Here is a 21408-nt window from a genome sequence, read left to right as displayed (position 1 = left end):
ACCGATCATGCCAAATTCCTGTATTGTTATTTTCTGGCCCTCAATATTTCTATCTATATTCCTCTTATTAATTTTGTAAGTTACGTAACAATGCTACTTGCGTAAAAAAATATGTAACAACTTTGTGCTACTAGTGTTGACTTTTACTTCTGCTGATAATCAAGACAGGTATATTGACAATATAAATAAATAATTCCAAAGACATTGGCAAGATAGATCGTAGTTAAAGCCATCTCTCCTTGCAAAAAAAAATAAATAAGTAAATAAAATTAAATTTAAAAAATGAGTTAAGGCAGGGTGGCCTGTAGCGCCTGGCAGTGAAACACTCGGTGACTCGTGCCTTGCAGTAGCAGTTGTTGTTGGGCCAGCGCAAGTAGTGGGAAGAGGGTACGTGCTAGATGAAGGCTGTTTATCTTAGAATCGTTACTCCGTATAACTAGACGTGCTTTATATCAATGAAAGTGACATGTGTGTGCTAGGAAAATATATTTAATTCGCCACGGACAGAAATATGAGCAGTGGTAACATTTGTGGTGACATTGTTGTGATCAGCTGACGGTAGCCTCTTATGAGTATGTGCTGGGCTGTACTGCACTATTTGACTGGCCTTGCTACTCTGTGCACTCACCATTCTTCATTGTTTACCCTCACTATCTGTTAATTTAGTTGTCTTATTGCTGCTTGTGTGCAGGGTTAAGTATATACAAACCATAATTAAGTTACGTAACGATGGTGGTGGTGGTACCGGTAGTAACAAGTGTATCAGGCTCAAGTGTGTGTTTGTGTGTGTGTGTGTGTGTGTGTGTGTGTGTATTTCAATATGAAACCTATTCATAGTTTATATTAACTACAGTTAGTACTCTATGGCCTTGGTGGGGAGAAGCCAAGTCTTAGTTGTGTAATTGAGGGGTCCACCCTTTCTTGGATATATATATATATATATATATATATATATATATATATATATATATATATATATATATATATATATATATATAGATATATAGATATAGATAGATAGATAGATATAGATATACTTACCTGCTGTTATGAATATAACCCTTGTCAAATTTGTCATTAATGGGATCAGCAGCTTGATTGGCAGGCATCTACTTTATGTAACAACACAAGATCATTGAGTTTTGTAAAACCACAGTGTAATTTCCAAGATTTTGTAGTAATTATCTTCTCATTGGTGGTATTGTAGTAAATATGCTTTTGTTTTGTATTATTGTGAATTGTTGTTGAACATTTTTTATTGACATTTTTTGAAGACAGTAAAGATTTCCTTTTGCTAAATCAAAGTGGAAGACTGCATATGGAAGGGAACTGCTTGACATCATACCATGTTCCATCTTTTGTAGTCTTTCTCTTTTTTTTGTGTATCTTGTCCATGGGATAATTAGTCAAGATGGCTCGTGACTGCAGTGGCCTCCCTTGATAGTTCTCACGTGACCCAGTTTACCACAATGGCCACAAAGTGATGACTTTGTATTGTGAATCATGAGTTTATTTCACACAAGTCAGTTTGTATGTAGCTAATAACTTTTTATGTAAGGAATTTCTTTCATCAAAAGTTGTGAAGTAGTTAGGGCATTAATTTTACACACTAAATTTAGGGAGAATGAAATTCACTGTGAGGTCAGGTTGATAATAGTTCTGTCGGTAGAATCTGTATGAGTCCCAACACCACAGCACCAATACATCGCACCTCTAATCAGTCATTTGTTTCTGTTCCAGGCAGGAAGCAGGATGTTACTTAGTAATGATATAGTAGCAGCACTTTTATGTGTTGCATTGATTTATAAAGTAAAACATAAAGAAAATTTGACAAAATATTTATGCAATCTAAACTCAGGGACCAAGTACAGTAGCTGAGAACAGTAGCTTTGTAGCTACTGTAGCTGATAGATCATTAAGCTTAGCTAAATGATAATGTCATAATCTTTGCCACCTTATTTTAGGTGGAAATAATTCCAGTGATATGTTTGTTTGAGTTGTGTTAACTGTAATTCATAAGTTTTGATTACTGTAATTCCCTTATTTTTTCAGAATTTGTGTTGAGTAGCTGTTATGCTGTATCAGTCAGAAAGCTGGAAACTATATTCTCAGTTTTTATATATTACAGATTGAATTTATTTGCAACCACTTTTTTCCTTTGGCGTGCACTAAGTCAGCAAGAATCAAGCAGAACCATGTCCAGTGTGAGGTGGGGAGCACGGTCCCTTCGGAGGCTGCTGTCTATTCAGAATTCTCAGATTATAAGTAAAAATGGTGAGTGGGATTTTTTTTTTTTTTTTTTTTTTTTTTTTTTTAGCATGAAAGATATTGGTATGATACCTATGAATGTCAGATAATTACTTATGGTGTATACATTGCACTTGTTATCATACCAATTTTTATATTCCTTTTATTAATGTAGTAAGTAGTTTTATTATAGTTTAATATATATCTGTCTGTTTTTTTCTTTCTTTTTTTTCTTTTCTCTCTAATGCCTCATTACATTAGAGAGCATCCCCATAAAGGATTGCCATGGCAGAAGACCTTTCACTTCTCCCTGTCTGATCATTCTCTTCTTGCTTGATCAAGTTCTTGGCCTCTACTAACATCTTCCTCATACAGCCTTTGTAAAAATATCAAATAGGTAATCACAGATGCAACACACAACCTTGACCCACTTCAGTTATTATTTAGTTAGGTCAGCTGCATCTGAAGAGGACAGCAGGAATACTTAATTGTATAATTGTCAATTTGGTAAGACTAGATAAGATGGATGTATGCTGTGATATGTAAGCAGAAATTAATGATAAATGAGTGATTGGGACAAGACACACTAAAATGGATGCTTGATGAGTGATTGGGCCAAGACACTTACTTATATGACCCAGAATCAAGATCAGCACTTTATACAAGCTGTCACTTCACACTATGGCTACCCACATTCAAGCCCACTGTGAATAGGATGTTGATGATTTCCTTATTGTCAACAGTAGACCTCAGAGGTGCCTAAACAACCTTGAGATCTATTTCCAGTAGGTATGGCATTGGAATACAACATTTCTGAGAGTACTGAATCAGTGGCATTTGACTGTATGGACAACTGTGAGTGCTTTAAGGTGTATTGATGGGATACATGTGAATCGCCATTAATTTTTGGAGAAAAGAAAGTTTGGACTTGAGCAAGTTCTCAGTTCAGCATTACTCTTGGGTAGAATATTGCAGTATTCTTTTATAGCTTTTCACCTTCAGTTATATTCTGTGAGTGATGTCTTAGTATATCTCATTTCATAGACATCTTACATTATTCTTTTGCACTTTATTGACACAATATTCTATAATCTTATAGATCTTTTTATTCAAGCAGAATTGATAGAAGCTACCAAGTAAAGATTCCATATGAGATCTAGCAAAAAAAGAAAAAAAAATGTTAATTAACATCATGCACAAGGGTATCTTGACAGTGAAGCTGATCTTATCAGTGGTGCACAGTTAGCTGTCTATATAGCAAGCAGTGTTCCTTGAATGCTGATTTGTCATGAAACTAAATGAACATACAGTGCAAGGGAAACATGAAATTGAAGTCTTGGTTTCTTTGGGCATTGTCATTTTAAAATAACTACTAGCTATTTTCTCTTTCTTTTTCTAGCTTTCTTATTTTTTTATTTTTATTTTTTGCTGCATGTGTGTGTGTGTGTGTGCGTGTGTGTGTGTGTGTGTGTGTGTGTGTGTGTGTGTGTGTGTGTGTGTGTGTGTGTTGCTTGTTTCAGCCCTGTATGGGGGGGGGCCTTGTTTGTGTTTCACTACAAATATTTTTCATGTCCAGCTGCCATACCTCCACTGAAATTTTATGCTAATCATATTTGATATATTTAGTATACACATGTCATACAAAAGTTGCAGTTACTTATTTATAGATGCAAACTTTAAAAAAAAGATGTACCGTACTTTCAGGTATTGTGTGCTCAAGGGTGTGGGGACACCAAATGAAGGGGAGAACACTGCTAGTGGTTCGTCCATTGAGCACCACCTCCATCTGGCTGCAGTCTTCCTCCACAGGGCCGCCATCAGATGGTTCAGGTGGGGACAATGGAAATGGAGATAAGGATGCTCAGAAGAACAAGAATGAGAAGAACCAGCTGTGCTGTCCCAAATGTGGAGATCCTTGCATTCATGTGGAAACATTTGTGTGTAAGTTCCTATATCACTTATAGTCTCACCTTCTAACTAGTACTTTTCTTCATCTATAGTTGCATTATTCTTGCTGTTTGAGTTAAGGGATTATTAAGTGACAATTAAGAATTTTTAAAATGAAATTCAGATGAATCTGTCAAACAGAAAAGAAATAGCAGATGTGGTTTGTGTTAGTTGAGGCATGATTACTAAAGAGGTAATGCAATGTAAGATTTTTTTATCCTGTAATCAGAGAATTTCTTTTGTTTGTTTTGGAAATATAAGTGTTTTCTTGATTTACAAGGTTATTAGTACTAATGTTGAAAAATTATGCATATTTTGAATTTTGATGATAACATTCTTGCCAAAGAGGTTGTTATCAGTTTGAGATTATTTGCAATATAATTATTTCTTTCCACTTCATGCAGCTTCAACAAGGTTTGTAAAATGTGAGAAATGCCACCACTTCTTTGTTGTGCTGTCAGAAGTTGATTCAAAGAGAAAGAAGAAAGAGAAGAGAGATGATGCAAAGACTTCCTTTAGCCATAGATCACCTCCTCCACCTCCAAAGAAGGTTTGCTTATGACACAAGAAATTTTATTGATCTCGGTTGTAACTTTTAATGTGCTTTGGTTTGTATGTGCTTTTCAGATACTGATGAAACAAATATTTTTGTTATCAATCAAAATATTTTCTTGCTCAAATATTTTGCTAACATACTTATAGTATTACAAAATTTGTTGTGTAAAGAATGTTTTATTGCATAAATAATCCATAGATGTATTGTATTTCTTCCTCAGATCTATGAATTCTTAGACAAGCATGTAGTAGGTCAGGAACGCGCAAAGAAGGTGTTGAGTGTGGCTGTGTACAACCACTACAAGCGCATCTATCACAATATTCCACAGACCAAGACAGATTCCCTCCACCTGGACACAGCCTCTATATCACAAGGACTCACCAACAGGGGTAGGGGTCAGTAAATCTATTTCATACTTTTAAGACTGCTGGTAGAGTGCCTGCATAAGTTGTGTGCCAGTCTAGAGTGATGCTCATATTAACGTCCTCCAGAGAGAGATTCAGCAAGGGAGACTATCCTTGCACTATTACCCAAAGGAAACAAAACACCTGCATTGCCACAGTAGAGGTGGGTTGTATTTTAAGAGCTTAAGTAAAAAAAAATTAATCATAATTTTCGTTGGAGTGTCTCAGTGCCTGAAGTTTTCCCTTTCTTAGATACATTTTTATTTAAGGAAGTTAATGTAGGCTTTCTTCCTTAACATTTCTTTCATAGCATTTTTTTTTTTTTTTCTAATTTAGTTGTCTAACTCATGTCACTTGATTTAGTCAGCAATCCTCCTACCACTATGAATTGTTTCTTTGTAACCTTAATTCTGTGCCAAATTAGTCAGCTACTGACTTCTTGTTTGATTTCTTAGTATTGATATTGAACACAACTTGGTAATTTTTGGTTGTTAGTAGTGAGGTGAAGGTAACCAATTAGAGGTAACATGCAACTCTTTTTTTTTAGAGAAGTTAGTTTAACTCCTAAAGTCTGGGTGACTATACCTTGTGAATACACTCTTGAGTCAGGGGGATTTTTTTTAACAGCAGGCTGTTTTTTGCATGTTTATGAAAAGTGACTGTAAGGCATGGAAGGATAAGAAGCCCTTGTCTGTATTTTATTCTTATGATGAGACAAGGTGATATGTAAGTGCCTTTTCTGGACTCACCCACTGTCTAGGGAAATGTCAGGCAGGTGAATCTATGAATGGAAATGATAAACATATAATTGAGATACACCAGAGCAGACAGTGACAGTGAACACACTATTATTTGTCATTCTATTCTTGCATTTATAGCATTTTTTACTTAAACATTTATAACTCAAAACCATATTTGGAATGGTTGAATCATAATTTTCTGGACACCTCAATTTCCTGTTGCTCTTTGTCCATGAGGCTTGCAAAATTAATCATACTTCTGAATTTAAAATAACCTGTATCTCTAGTATGTTATTTAACACTTTACCACCACCTGTGTGAATTTATAGTATAGATGGTGTATTAGTGGGGTACTGGTCAGGTATCATTACAGCCTGTACTGATCAGATATTGTATGGAATTGGTTGGCTCAAAGGATTCATTATATCAGAGGTTCACTATTTAGACATTAACACTGCAGAGTGTTTGATACATTATTCTATAAATCCAGAGTGTTTGATACATTATTCTATGAAGTAAAAGTGTTAACCACCTTAAAGCTTATGTTAACATTTAGTATTGGCAAAACTCAGTGAATGTCTGTCACTGTTACATCACTTTAATGCATATACTTTGAGATACAGAATAAGAACATTATTATATCTGTGGCCATTATCCCATTCACATGTAAGAATTATAGATTATGAAAGAGAATGTTTAAAGAAACAGCTTTCTTCACATAATTACAGGTAGAGAAAATAATAGATAGGAAAGTGAAGAAAGAAGTGGGAAAAAATTTCAAGATTTAATACTAACTTGCTGTTTTTACCTTGTGCTGCTAGACATTGGGACTCTGGGTAGGTGGATTGCCTGTTGTGAGACCTTATTTAAAGCTCTCAGAAATGACAAAAGTTACCGAGTTCAGTATAATTTTTTTAAGCAAACTTTGTGTTCTGTCACAAAAAAATAATGGTTTATATCATTGACTAAGTATTTCACTATTCTAATGCTGTAGAATAATATTTTTTTTTTTTTTACAGTGGTGCACTGAGATTTATGACATCTTTATCTGCAAACTGTGCATTGTGACAATTCCAAAATATACTCAGACTTTAATAAATCATTAACATTTTTTGCACAATATTCACTTGATATTTTACACTTAAGATTCTTTAAATCCTCAAAAGCACTGTTACCTATATACTCTCCTTTCACACACATTCATTCCTTACATCATTTAAAATGTTTTATCTATTTATTTATTTTTGGTATCTAGTATTTACATAGTATTTTCATAGCATATACCAATATTTGTGTATATAGTAGATACAGTAAAATCCCTCTCATCCGGCATTCGAATATCCGGCAGCTTCAAGTATCCGGCACATTTTTCCCCGAGCCTTAAAATCAATAAAAAATCAATGTGTACTCATAAAATCGATTAAAATTCCCGCGCGAGGCATACTTTGTCCCCTCGCCACCAGAGCGCACTGCTTCGCGCCACCCGCAGCCCTCTGCGCTGTGTTTACTCTGTGACTCAGTCCCGCGTGTGCACTGTTTATCGCCTGACGCCTTCATCATGCCTAAAGTTGTAGAAAAGAGGAAGCGTGTTGTGCTTGCACTTAAGCAGCTGATCAGATCAGCTGATCTTTGTTATGGTAAGATGCGTGAGTGTAGGGTGGTGATTGTGGACATAATTTCACTTCTATTCAAGTATCCGGCAATATTTAAGTATCCGGCATATCGGCGGTCCCGTTGATGCTGGATAAGAGGGATTTTACTGTATAGTCATTAGTATATCCATACTCATATATGCACACATACATTTTATTTTACAAGTTTACATACTGTGATCAAATATTGAAGTTCAGGATTTGTTTTAACTTGTAAAACCTGTAACCTTAAAAGTTTTACACAATCAGGGTTCTGTGTCACTGATTTGCCACAACCACATCATGTTGCTCAATGTTCCAGATCTCAGTGGCATGTTGTTCCCCAACATGTCACATTAATCCATGTCCACATATACTCTTTTCACATATACTCTTTTACTGTTCTGGATTCTCAGGTCACTTTGGCTTACAGCTATGTATCTAGTATCCTGCTTTGAATGTATGGTGTCTCAACAGCTATTTTATAATGAATATGTCTGTCTTATGAATTTGAACTTTATTTCCCTATACTTGTAGGTAAATTGTGAGGCTCATGATACTTGTTTTTGTATTTCTCCAGACCTACTTCACATTGCTGGCATCAGTCAGAGTCATGCACTGGGGGTCAATGCAACTGATCAGCAGCAGCAGCAAGACTCACACCAGCAGATGGATGACCAACAGCAAGGACGTGGAAAGCAGGGCCTTTCCAGCAACTCTCATGGATCAGATATTTTGGATGCTACTACTCACCTCCTGCGGCTTGAGAAAAGTAACATTCTTCTCCTAGGTCCCACTGGCTCAGGTAAGCCTGTGTTGTTTAGTGGATAATCTGCATGGGTCACATGGCTTATCACAACAGTGTTAAGAAAACAGAGATATCATAAATACAAGTTGTTTTTATTAAATAAGAAAAAAATATTTGTAGAAATAAGAAATGTTTGATTGATGCTGGATTTATTATGAAATTATATGATATTTTCATGTTGTGTGTAGCCATCTCTGTGAAGAACTTTTCTTATTTATATATTTATTTATTTATTTATTTATTTATTTTATTATTATTTTTTTTTTACTAATTTATGTGTTAGATATAACATACATCTACTATTTCTGATATTGGAGCAAGTGCATACACATTCACATGCATACATACATACATGCAAGAGGATAGGATTGTTAGTTTTCTGTTCTTGTTGGAAAGCAAGGCTTTGGTCTTAAGTCTGTTCAATTTTAGGTGAACAGTGGTTATTGTGTGAAAGAAAACAAAACCACTCTCTCTCTCTCTCTCTCTCTCTCTCTCTCTCTCTCTCTCTCTCTCTCTCTCTCTCTCTCTCTCTCTCTCTCTCTCTCTCTCTCTCTCTCTCTCTCTCTCTCTCTCTCTCTCTCTCTCTCTCTCTCTCTCTCTCTCTCTCTCTCTCTCTGGTCCAGGAAACATAGTTGTGTGAAGATCTGTTTATAGCTCTTGAAAGATCACCAGGGGTATAGCATAACCCATCCCTCTGATTGTGAAGTAGAATCTTGGTCATGCTATCTTGCTTTGCATCATTGATGGAGTAATTGTACCACATTAAATTTGTTAATTGTTTATTAATAACCAAACTAGCTCTGCAGCTGAGGGTCTTAAGAGTTAAGTCTTTGCCATGGAACGTGTAAAGTTTGAAACACCTTAGCTTGTGTAGTTGAGGATGGTTGAAGGGTGGAACATCATAGGTCAGAGTGAGGCTAGAGGTACTGCTACACAAAATTTTTTATTTTATATAAAGAAGAATTTTATGTAGGTGATTCCAGTATTCATCCCATCTTGGTATATTTTAGTAAAAATACTGATTTGAGAAGTTTGAAGCAGCTTTTAGTTGCCAGTGTGTATGTATTTCCAACCATGTCTTTTTGTTTAGTATTACTATTTATGCACTTTCTCTTGTGCATTATGAATTGATGTGCAGGGTGTCCATAAAGTCTCTACAATCTTTAAAAATTATTACAAAAGCACATGAACAGACAAATATGTGGAAATTATTAAAAAATGAGGAGTAGTTACTTAAGGTTTTTGCCTCATTTAATACACCTCTATGTGGGCACCATTATTTGCACGAACCACATCACAACGGTACTTCATTTCTTGCCATGTTCACTGTAGCATAACCTCATCAACGATGGCATTGGCATGAGTGATCTTTTGCTTTAGATCAGTGATGTCCTTTGTCTTTGTTCGATGCATGATATCTTTAACATAACCACATAGAAAGAAGTGAATGTGTGGTGTGGGATCATGTGCAATTGAATCATTGGTCTATTTTTCTTCAATGAGATATCAAGTACTGCAAATGTTCACCTTGATCTTTTGACTGAATATGTGGGACCACAACTAGATGGCTTTCAGCCAACATTTTTCCAACAAGATGATGCACTACCACATTGGGGGCTGCATGTTTGTGGGTTCCTAAATCAAACATTTCCAGACCAGTGGTGGATTGGAAGGGATGGCCCAATTCCTTGGCCACCTCGTTCCCTAGATATCACTCCCCTGGACTTCTTCCTATGTCGTCATGTTAAAGATATCATGTATTGAGCAAAGATATGAGATCACTGATCTAAAGCAAAAGATCACTGGTGCCATTTCCACCATTGATGAGGCTACACTACAGTGAACATGGCAAGAAATTAAGTGCCATTTTGATGTGCTTCATGCAATTAATGGTGCCCATATAGAGGTGTATTAAATGAGGCAAAAAAACTTCAGTATCTACTCCTCGTTTTGTAATAATTTTCACATATTTGTCAGTTCATTTCCTTTTGTAATAATTTTTAAAAATTGTAAAAAGACTTTATGGACACCCTATGTATTACATATTAAAAACAATTTGGCCTTGTCTCATCTTGTACAGAAGTCTCTTTTCACCTAGGAAAGTATTCATTTTGGACATGAATTTAATATAAACAGAAAAATAGATAAACAGATGAATGAAAAAGCCTCAGCTCTGAAAGACCAACCACAGTACATTATTGGGAAATTTATAATGGTTTTTCTGTCCAATGTATTTTGCTAAATCAGAGGCCTATTACTTTAAGATATTGGACTCATCATATTATCATCATCCTCCTCATCACTGTCATTTTCATCTTCATCTTCATCTTCATCAGTATCTCCAAGTCTGTTGCAGGATATAGGCCTCTTCCAGCCTTTTCCACCTACATTTTGTGTGTGCAAGCTACCCATCTAATTCCAAGCTGCTATAGTATTTTATTTATTTATTTTTATTTATTTATTTTTTATTTTTATTATTATTATTATTATTATTTTTTTTTTTGTTCTCTGTCTGCCCCCCACCTTCTTTTACCATCTATAGATTGTCATTCTGTTACTCTAATTGTTCATCTATTACCTCTGGTATATGCACTTGTCCACTTGTTTCTCTTAATTGTAATCAAGATGTCTTATGAATTTGCCATCTAACATAATTTAGTCCAGCCATATATATTAATAGAGTTGTATTCTCTTTCCCTTTTGTTAGGCAAGACCCTTTTGGCCCAGACAATAGCACAGTGCTTGGATGTACCTTTTGCCATCTGTGACTGCACTACCCTCACTCAGGCAGGTTATGTAGGTGAGGACATTGAATCAGTTATCGCCAAGCTGCTGCAGGATGCTAATTACAAGGTGGAGAAAGCACAGTGTGGTGAGTAAGATTTTGTCATCGTAAAATATATCTTAATTTTCATAGTGTATTTGAATTCCACATTCTTACATTTTGTATTTTTATGTATTTTCTGTGAGAATGTATGTGAATATTAGCAAAAGATGTAAGCCACTTCATATTTTCTTTTACATTATTTATTACTTGATTTTGTACTTTAGTTTTCTTGCATGCTATTTCATATTCATATATGCAAAATCTTTTCATGTATAGGTATATTTTCTTTATTCTTTTCTCTTATTTTTTTAGATGTTACTTCATGTGTCTGGTAGAAGCAAACTGAGAAAAAACTAATGTAGAAGTAATTTTTTATCATCAATTTGTGCAGGCATTGTGTTCCTGGATGAGGTGGACAAGATTGGAGCAGTGCCTGGCATCCACCAGCTGAGGGATGTTGGGGGTGAAGGAGTGCAGCAGGGAATGTTGAAGGTGAGTCCTCAGTTCTGGTCATTGTGTGCTGCAATCATGGTTGATATTCAAGTAGCTCATGATACTCATTTCCACTGTGTGCAGCATTTTCCCTCATTATTATGTCCCTTGATCTACTAAGATCAGAAGATATAGAGTTGATATTCAAGAAAATGCTGAACACAGTGAAAATGATCAGTACAGAAGAATGCTCAACTCTACTTTGTTATGTTAATGTGTATCACCTTCAGGTGTCTATTAAGTTTAGAGGGATTAATATCATTACATAAGGAAGCCAGTTTTGTGTTAATAAATGGAATATTGGATTATAGTTTTGATGGGTAAATCATAGCCCTATAGTAAGATAAGAGAGAATCAAGGAAAAAATTCTACTGTAAGTTGAGAAAGCTTTCACTTAATGTAATGGATAGTAAACATCATCCAGATGTGATTCAGAAATAATTTGTATTTGTTAGGGAATGTACAATTTGATCATGAATCAATACTGATTTGAATTCCAATTTGCATATGTATTAGGTTAATTGATAGATGGTTACTTGGGAAAACTTGTGAAAGATAAACTGTGGTGCCATGTATCATAGTATATAAGATGCATTTTCTACCTAATTATAATCTTTGGAAAATTAGGAGTAGTCCTATATGCCAAGGATAACATGGAATGTATTAAAACATGTTGTTGCCTTACTCCATGTTTGTTTTAGTAATGTTATATTTCAGTAGAGTAAGCTAATGATAATCCATGCATTATGGGTAAATGAAATAATGTTTTATCCCTTTGAATATTAGGGTATTAGGATGTAATATCTTACAAACAAAAAGATATTATTTCAATGAGCTAAGGCACATGAAAAGAACATATTAGTGTAGGTGTCATGGCACACTTTAATGATGTCTGTTTATTGGAGATATATTCTAAAGAAGGCTCTGACATTAATAAAAGAATATGTCATTTCAGTTATGGTTCAGGGATTGTCATCATCAGCTGATGCCACTGAGTGTGTTGATGAGCACATTGTACTTGAAGGCATACAGATATCCAGATAGCCAATATTGATTGATGTTTAATGGGTATATTACATTATTGTGGTGATATGCCTTTAGAATATCAAACAATCTGAGAAAATACCTATCCTTGAACACATGTGTAGACTTTAGGAGGATTGGGATCATGATACAGTAAAACTCATAACTCGGCACTGTGTAACTTGGAATTTTACATAACTCGGCAAGGCAATGATATATTCATTAAAGAAAAAAAAGAAAAAATCAAACAAGTAGCACTTTTTTTTTTTTTTTTTTTTTTTTTTCCATGCATCTTGGCATGTTGCTGAGTTTTAACCACATCCTGTTGTCTATGCTTGGTATGCCTTACCTGCATTTTCTTTGAACATGTATCCACACTTGGGCCACATAATCTCGCTCTCCAGCTCTCTCTGATTCATCTTGGTATTCTGCTGAGTTATCTCCACATCTTGTGGTTTACACTCGGCAAGGCTTTACTGCTGCTATGTAGTGCTGTGTTTTCATAAAAGTTTTACTGTTTATGTAAATGGGGGAAAAGGGGATTTATAGAATTTGGAAAACTGAATAACTCAGCACCCTACCCGTATTCCTGACCGTCTTGGAGATACGCCCAACATTCTTGACCTTTTCCTGACCTCTAATCCTTCTGCTTATGCTGTCACCCTTTCTTTTCTGTTGGGCTCCTCCGATCACAATCTCATATCTGTATCTTGTCCTGTCGCTCCAGTCCCTCCTCAGGATCCCCCTAAGCGAAGGTGCCTCTGGCGTTTTGCCTCTGCTAGTTGGGGGGACCTGAGGAGGTATTTTGCTGATTTTCCTTGGAATGACTATTGCTTCCGTGTCAGAGACCCGTCTTTGTGTGCTGAGCGCATAACTGAGGTGATAGTGTTTGGCATGGAGGCGTACATTCCTCACTCTTTTTCTCGACCTAAACCTTCCAAACCTTGGTTTAACACAGCTTGTTCTCATGCTATACATGAGAACATGATAGAGAGGTGGCTCACAAAAGGTACTTAAGCCTTCCATCACCAGAATCTCATGCACTTTATATTTCTGCCTGGAACCATGCCAAGTCTGTTCTCCAACTAGCCAAAAACTCCTTCATTAACAGAAAGAGTCAAAACCTTTCAAGATCTAACTCCCCTCATGACTTCTGGCATCTAGCCAAAAATATCTCCAATAACTTCGCTTCTTCTTTCCCTCCTTTATTTCAACCAGATGGCACCACTGCTATCACATCTATTTCTAAAGCTGAACTCTTCACTCAAACCTTTGCTAAAAACTCTACCTTAGAAGATTCTGGGTTTGTTCCTCCCTCTTCTCCACCCTCTGACTACTTCATGCTACCTATTAAAATTCTTTGCAGTGATGTTTTCCATGCCCTTGCTGGCCTAAACCCTCAGAAGGCTTATGGACCTGATGGGGTCCCTCCTATTGTTCTCCGAAACTGCCTCCGTGCTTACACCTTGCCTAGTCAAACTCTTTCAGCTGTCTGTCTGTCAACATCTACCTTTCCTTCTTGCTGGAAGTTTGCCTACATTCAGCCTGTTCCTAAAAAGGGTGACCATTCTAATCCCTCAAACTACTGTCCTATTGCTTTAATTTCCTGCCTATCTAAAGTTTTTGAATCTATCCTCAACAGGAAGATTCTTAAACATCTATCACTTCACAATCTTCTATCTGATTGCCAGTATGGACTCCGTCAAGGCTGCTCTACTGGTGATCTTCTGGCTTTCCTTACTGAGTCTTGGTCATCCTCTTTTAGAGATTTTGGTGAAACTTTTGCTGTTGCCTTGGACATATCAAAAGCTTTTGTTAGAGTCTGGCACAAAGCTTTGATTTCCAAACTACTCTCCTACAGTTTCTATCCTTCTCTCTGTAACTTCACCTCAAGTTTCCTTTCTGACTGTTCTATTGCTGCTGTGGTAGATGGTCACTGTTCTCTTAAATCTATTAACAGTGGTGTTCCTCAGGGTTCTGTCCTGTCACCCACTCTCTTCTTATTATTCATTAATGATCTTCTAAACCAAACTTCTTGTCCTATCCACTCCTACGCTGATGATACCACCCTGCACTTTTCCACATCTTTTCATAGATGTCCAATCCTTCAGGAGGTAAACATTTCTCACAAGGAAGCCACAGAATGCTTGACTTCTGATCTTTCTAAAATTTCTGATTGGGGCAGAGCAAACTTGGTATTGTTCAATGCCTCAAAAACTCAATTCCTCCATCAATCAACTTGACACAACCTTCCAGACAACTATCCCGTCTTCTTTAATGACACTCAACTATCCCCCTCTTCTACACTGAACATCCTCGGTCTGTCCTTTACTTATAATCTGAACTGGAAACTTCACATCTCATCTCTAGCTAAAACAGCTTCTATGAAGTTAGGCGTTCTGAGACGTCTCCGCCAGTTTTTCTCACCCCTCCCAGCCGCTAACTCTGTACAAGGGCCTTATCTGTCCATGTATGGACATATCTTCACATGTCTGGGGAGGTTCCACTTTTACTGCTCTTCTAGACAGGGTGGAATCAAAACCTTTTCGTCTCATCAACTCCTCTCCTCTAACTGACTGTCTTCAGCCTCTCTCTCACTGCCACAATGTTGCATCTCTAGCTGTCTTCTATTGCTATTTTCATGCTAACTGCTCTTCTGATCTTGCTGACTGCATGCCTCCCCTCCTCCCGTGGTCTTGCTGCACAAGACTTTCTTCTTTCTCTCACCCCTATTCTATCCACCTTTCTAACGCAAGAGTTAACCAGTATTCTCAATCATTCATCCCTTTCTCTGGTAAACTCTGGAACTCCCTGCCTGCTTCTGTATTTCCACCTTCCTATGACTTGAATTCCTTCAAGAGGGGGGTTTCAAGACACTTATCCATCAGATTTTGACTACTGCTTTGACTTTTTTATGGGACTGGCATTTCAGTGGGCATTTTTTTTTATTGTATTTTTGTTGCCCTTGGCCAGTGTCCCTCCTACATAAAAAAATATAAAAAAAGAAAGGATGGAGCCCCTATCATGCTGAGTTATGAGGGTTTTACTGTATGTGACTCCAAGCCCAGATTATAATATGGTGTTTACTTTCTATGTTTAGTGAACAAATAACTAAGCACTAAGTACCCTAACAGTACACAGGCCTGAAACATGTTAGGCTACTTAGCTGGAGTCGTCTATGTGATGGTAGAGAGTAGGCTGAGATGTTGAGCGGTTGTTTGCAATATGGAACCCTGGTGTTGCCCCATGTGATAGCTGGTGTGTAACTGATCTGGGATGCACAGGTTGCTTGCTTTTAAACACTGGGACAAGAGGTTCATATAGTATTCGACTCCAGATCCTTGCTATTCAACCTACTCTTTGAAGTGGGTTCTTAATTTTAAACTAACAATCATTATCTATCTCCTTTGTTATTAAGGCTTGGGTTCAGACTATTGTATGACCAGTCTTGCTTCTATAATTTTAGAAGGTTTTACACAATACTTATTTCTCAAACAAGTGCATCTTTGAAGAGTCATATTTAGGGATTCTAGGTCAGAACTAAACTTTTTTTTTTTTGAAAATTTGGGTTTATCTTGTAGACTGGTATAGAGTATCTTTTATAGTTCATTACATGTTCCAAAGCTAGGGATGATAACTAAAGAAATAGATATGCCATGGTAACTCATATTTCTTACCTTTTCAGCACTCACTTTATTTTTTTGAGTGGGATTTGTCATTTGGTATATATATAATTATTATTTTGGCTTGGTTAATACTTGATTTAAATTCATGATATACTATATGGAATATTGATGATTTTTTGGGGGAGGTAGATGTTGGAGGGAACAGTGGTGAATGTACCAGAGCGCAACTCTCCGAGGAAGCTTCGTGGTGAGACTGTGCAGGTGGACACGACAAATATCCTGTTTGTGGCATCTGGTGCTTTTAATGGCCTTGACCGTATAATCTCCAGAAGAAACAATGAGAAGGTTGGTGTATGCAGTGGTTCAAGTGAGAGTAATGTGACACATCTGTGGATCTCTCCTGTGATCTCTTCTCACAATAAATTTGTGCTGCAGTTGTGGGTTTGATTGAAAAATGTAGTAAGAAATGATTGAATCTTGAGTTACATGTCATGTCCATGTCATAAACATCCCATGAACTGCAATACAATTCCAAATGTATAGGAGTCAGCAGTGGTGTTACTTATAAATAATTCCCATAACCATTGGGTTATGGTTTTATGTTTATAGAGAATATCACTAAAGTTACCAAATTGGCTAGTCTTATTTGAAGCTTATGCATTAGTATGTAGTGAAGCACTGTTGATTTAAAGCATGAAAGGTAGATAACTGTGCCATATGGCACCCATTACCAGGGCTTGGCCTTTATTGTTTTTAAGCATCTTACATTTCAGGATTAAAGCCAGGTTTTCTTTGCATTTCTTCCACCCTTCTTTGCTGACTCTGTCCCACAGGTTTTCCTCCATGGGTGGGAACGTAGCTTGTAGATGAGGTACTCTTGGCCTGGCTATTAGATTTAGGGTTCAGCTGTCAAATGTGGTTCATGAACATAGGGAAATGTGTACAAGTAAGGTGATTTGGCACTCATTCCATAACAAATTAACTATGGATGATTTATCTCGGCTTTGGAGATATTTATGAATTTGCAAACTTATAGATATTTCATTTATTTTTAGTAAAATTACCAGTTCTGTTGTTTAATTACTGGCCATTGTACTTTTCTTTCATGCTGCAGTATCAAGTAAGTAGCATTATTGTATTACTTTTTGGTTGATAAGCATGTGCTAATACCTTTTTAATATTTAAATAGATTTGTGAATTACCTTAACAGATTTCATGGTGAAGGTTATTTTTTTTTTGTCCTCATGCCTACAGAAATTTTTTGAAGTGGCAGCCTTTTAAATATTTCTAGAGCCTGGAATGGCAAGATTTACATGATCAGGAAAACATACTCGGTCATGAGGGATATTGAGAGAAATTTGTTATACACCATTTGTACGTATAGGTATAGGTATAGGTATAGGTAATTTTTGGAACTTTTGGGCCTTTTATTTGTTCAGGACAAAGAGACTGTCCAGCTTGTGCTTTTTACTTATTATTGTTACCAGTAGCTGCAGCAGAGCACATGACTTTCCTTATGGAAAAGCTGATTAAAAACTCTTATTCTTTCAATGATCTGCTGTTCATGTCATTTACATTTTGCAAATTTCTCTGTAAATATTCCTTGCTAGTTCATAAAGTAACTAGTCTTTAGACATTAGAACCTTAAACATACGATCAAGAAGGTATAGACTGAAAAAAAGGTGAGGCTGACATAGTGAAACCACTCTAAACTGACCTAAACAGTAGTGGTCTTGGAGGCTGAGAAATAAGCATTTGCCAGTGGCACTTTATTACCGACAATAATTTAGGCACATAGAAAGAGGAGAGTGGTGAGAAAAATGTTAATTGAAAATGAAGTGAAGCAAAAGATTTGCAATGAATTAATATGTTAGGGCTTTTTTCTAATGATGGTCATTCTACAAAGCTAAAAGACTAAGAATTATGGTAATGTATCAGCTGATTGTAGTTTGTTTTTAGCACCTCATAAAGGGTTAACACATCATCTTAGTTGTGGAGTTATGTGGTTAACTATGCTTGGTTTAATGTATGAGTGAGTCACCATTATTGAAAATAAAAAGATAAAAGTAAAAGCAAAAAATTAAATGCTGCCATCTTGAAAACCACATTTTCATGAAATATTTTTCATGTCAAATTCATTATGCATGTAAGTAATGAATATTAGCTGTGAACAGTTAAGGACTCCACAAGAAAAATATCTAGAATATATCACTCATGTGCAGTGTTTGTCGGCTAATAGTAAACATATCTTTTTTTTACTTTTCTGAATACATTTTATTCCATTCTTTCAAATATCATGACATGACTGGACTTTCAGCTTTCCACTCATTCAAAATTCAATTATGATTCTCAGTAAGTTCAATTTAAAACCTCTCAGTAATAACTTGGTAAGAGACTTTAGTATTGTGGCCCTTCAATACTGCCAAATTGGAAGTCCACACGTGGACAAACTCAAACAGACCAGACCACATCTTTTGGTTACAGTATTTTTATCAGGGAAAAGTGAACATATATAATAATCAAAATATAAACAATTTTACCTTGCCATGTATGTTCACTGAACTCAGCATGGAATGTAAAGCTGCATCCATGCAATCTTGAAAGTAAAATGACTTCCAATGCTCTCTAGCCATCTCTTTATTATTTACCCATCATTGGAATAAGGTATCTTCACAGATTTTAATCCCATCACCTATTCTTTAATGTGGTGCAAACTTCAAGACATTGTGTGCTTAAAAAATATACAGAGAAGTAGGTGAATTATTGCTTCTTTTCCTCAAGCCACTCAGAACCTTGAAGATACCTCTTTCCTGGGAAGCCTTCATTCTGAATTTTGTGGAATATTTGTTGCTCAAAGTGAATATTCAGCACATTAACTTATTTAGTGCTTGCCTCACCTGGAATTCTGTTTTGGTGCCATAGTTACTATAAGTTATATCTAGATTAAGTTTTATGTATTTAATTAGTTATTACAGTGATTTAGTTATCTTTGAGTTAATGGCTTTTTGAATGTTCAAACTTGGTATGTGTATGGGTGTATCTGCTTGTTAATAACATGTATACATTAATAGCTATTTCCAGTGATACCACCTATGTATTGGTGTATCTGCTGTTGTTTCCACCCATGGAGGACAACCCTGGAAGGTGTTGGCAGTGCTAATCTGCCACTCAGATATCTCAAAGTTAGGAGGCAGGATGAGCTGCTTTGTTTTCAGTGTTCAGATCTTGATAAGTGTCAATGAATAAATTTACTGTAATTGCCACTAATATTCACTAAAACCTTTCAGTACTTGGGCTTTGGCATTGGAGGACAGTCAGCAGGCCGGCGAGCAGCATCACAAGCAGATGTGGCCCACCAGACAGCTTGCACAGATGCAGAGGAGGATAACCAGGAGAAAGATGCACTGCTGTCCCAAGTAGAGGCTCGGGACCTAATTGAATTTGGCATGATTCCAGTAAGTGGCAATGACTCCAACAATAGTGCTTGGTCTGGTGGAGGCTAAAATATCCTGAGAATACTTTCATAATGCTTTTTTTTTTTTTTTTACTTCATGTATTAATTTTAATTTGATATCAATAAGAAGGCAAGCATTTATTGAAATTCATTGACTCACAAAAAAATAAATTTGTTTTGCCTTTTTGTAATTATTGTCTTTCTTAAATATTTTAAATGTCTGTCCATATAGTATGGCACATTGCTGGTCCTTTCAACAAATTATCACACACACACACACACACACACACACACACACACACACACACACACACACACACACACACACACACACACACACACACACCATAGTTGGTGGTTGTGGGTTCACTCATGATGAGGCCTTGGTGAATTACACACACCTTTGTTTTAGCTCAAATGTATTCTTTGGTAATAAACAGTGGTTATAGCATGTTTGAAGATTTACCTTAATTGTTTCCACTTAGCCAGAGATCCAAATCCAGGACTTCTGGTCCATGAGCTAAGTGTAATGATTACATCATCAGGCCATTAGATCCATGCCGAATACAATCAGTTGTTGAAGGTGGTCTGTGATAGGTCATTAACATCATGACCTATCATGATTAGAATCATCATCATTGGTAGAATATAAACAAAGTTATAAGGAGACTGTATTTTGCTTACTAAGGTTTGTTTCCAGGAATTTGTTGGACGGTTTCCTGTGTTGGTGCCTTTCCACTCCCTGACTAGAGCCATGCTTGTTAGAATTCTCACAGAACCCAAGAATGCCCTCATCCCACAGTTCCAGATGCTCTTTGGTATGGACAAGGTATGCTGATGGATTGTACATGTAAGCATTGAAATAGAGTGGATTTGGCAATCAGTGCTCTTGTCTGATTATCATCAATTTTTCATTAACATATGTTTTCCTCTTGTCACTTAATATTATAAGATAGTGTGTAAAGAAGGGAAATTAGAAGTAATAGATACTTTTTAGGTTTCCAGATATGTATACAACAGATGTAATCTTGCATAATTTCTGACACAGTTATTTCACGTTAGTACCTTCCCAGATTGGAGCAGACACGATTGAAAGTTTCATTATATTTTTGTAACTATGTAATGGTTTTAGTGTATAAATTTCTAACTTTTAGAATTCATTAAAGGATGATAGGATGCATATGTCTGTTTGTACATAAACACATTCATTATATAGACAGCATAACCATGATATTATTAAGTGGATGCTTTTGAATTTGTACTTATTTATACCGAGGCTGGATGACTACAGGTTATGTAGACCTTTTGTTCACCAAGGATGTTCTTAATTTTGACTACTTCCTGAGTTTTATGTGGATGAAGTGGGTTTTAAAACTTACTTTAGGTTTAATGCTGTTGATTGTAATTAATTTGTTTGTTAGGGAAAGCAAGATTAACGGTAATGCTTCTTTCCATTAACTATGAATTTTACTTCCAGGTTGAGTTATCATTTACCCCAGAGGCCATGGATGCCATCTCCCAGCAAGCCATGGACAGAAAGACCGGAGCCAGGGGTCTGCGCTCCATCATGGTAAGCCGTCCTGTGGCAGGTTTCATGTAATAACTTTTGTGTAATTATGTAACACAAACTAATGTAAAAATAGGAACCAAGGT

At 36.3% G+C, this 21408-nt stretch overlaps 1 protein-coding gene across 5 annotated transcripts in view; it reads left to right on the top strand.

The window, feature by feature from the left end:
- LOC135110485 (ATP-dependent Clp protease ATP-binding subunit clpX-like, mitochondrial) overlaps positions 1-21408 on the top strand; it is a 29612-nt gene that overhangs the window by 468 nt on the left and 7736 nt on the right. The window contains exons 1-13 of one of the 5 annotated variants that reach the window (XM_064022845.1): positions 289-387; positions 2129-2274; positions 3952-4188; positions 4599-4744; positions 4971-5139; positions 6716-6730; positions 8106-8330; positions 11041-11205; positions 11552-11652; positions 16491-16646; positions 19589-19756; positions 20456-20584; positions 21233-21325. In XM_064022845.1, coding sequence (XP_063878915.1) covers positions 2196-2274; positions 3952-4188; positions 4599-4744; positions 4971-5139; positions 6716-6730; positions 8106-8330; positions 11041-11205; positions 11552-11652; positions 16491-16646; positions 19589-19756; positions 20456-20584; positions 21233-21325 — 1683 coding nt within the window. In that variant the 5' untranslated portion in view covers positions 289-387; positions 2129-2195. Of the gene's footprint in view, positions 1-288; positions 388-431; positions 573-2128; positions 2275-3951; positions 4189-4598; positions 4745-4970; positions 5146-6715; positions 6731-8105; positions 8331-11040; positions 11206-11551; positions 11653-16490; positions 16647-19588; positions 19757-20455; positions 20585-21232; positions 21326-21408 lie in introns of those variants that run through there. The other 4 variants (XM_064022860.1, XM_064022854.1, XM_064022878.1 and 1 more) reach the window with 4 other exon arrangements.

This window comes from Scylla paramamosain, chromosome 2 (assembly GCF_035594125.1).
Source record: "Scylla paramamosain isolate STU-SP2022 chromosome 2, ASM3559412v1, whole genome shotgun sequence".
NCBI lineage: Eukaryota > Metazoa > Arthropoda > Malacostraca > Decapoda > Portunidae > Scylla > Scylla paramamosain.
This window is presented reverse-complemented; position numbering and strand designations above follow the sequence as displayed.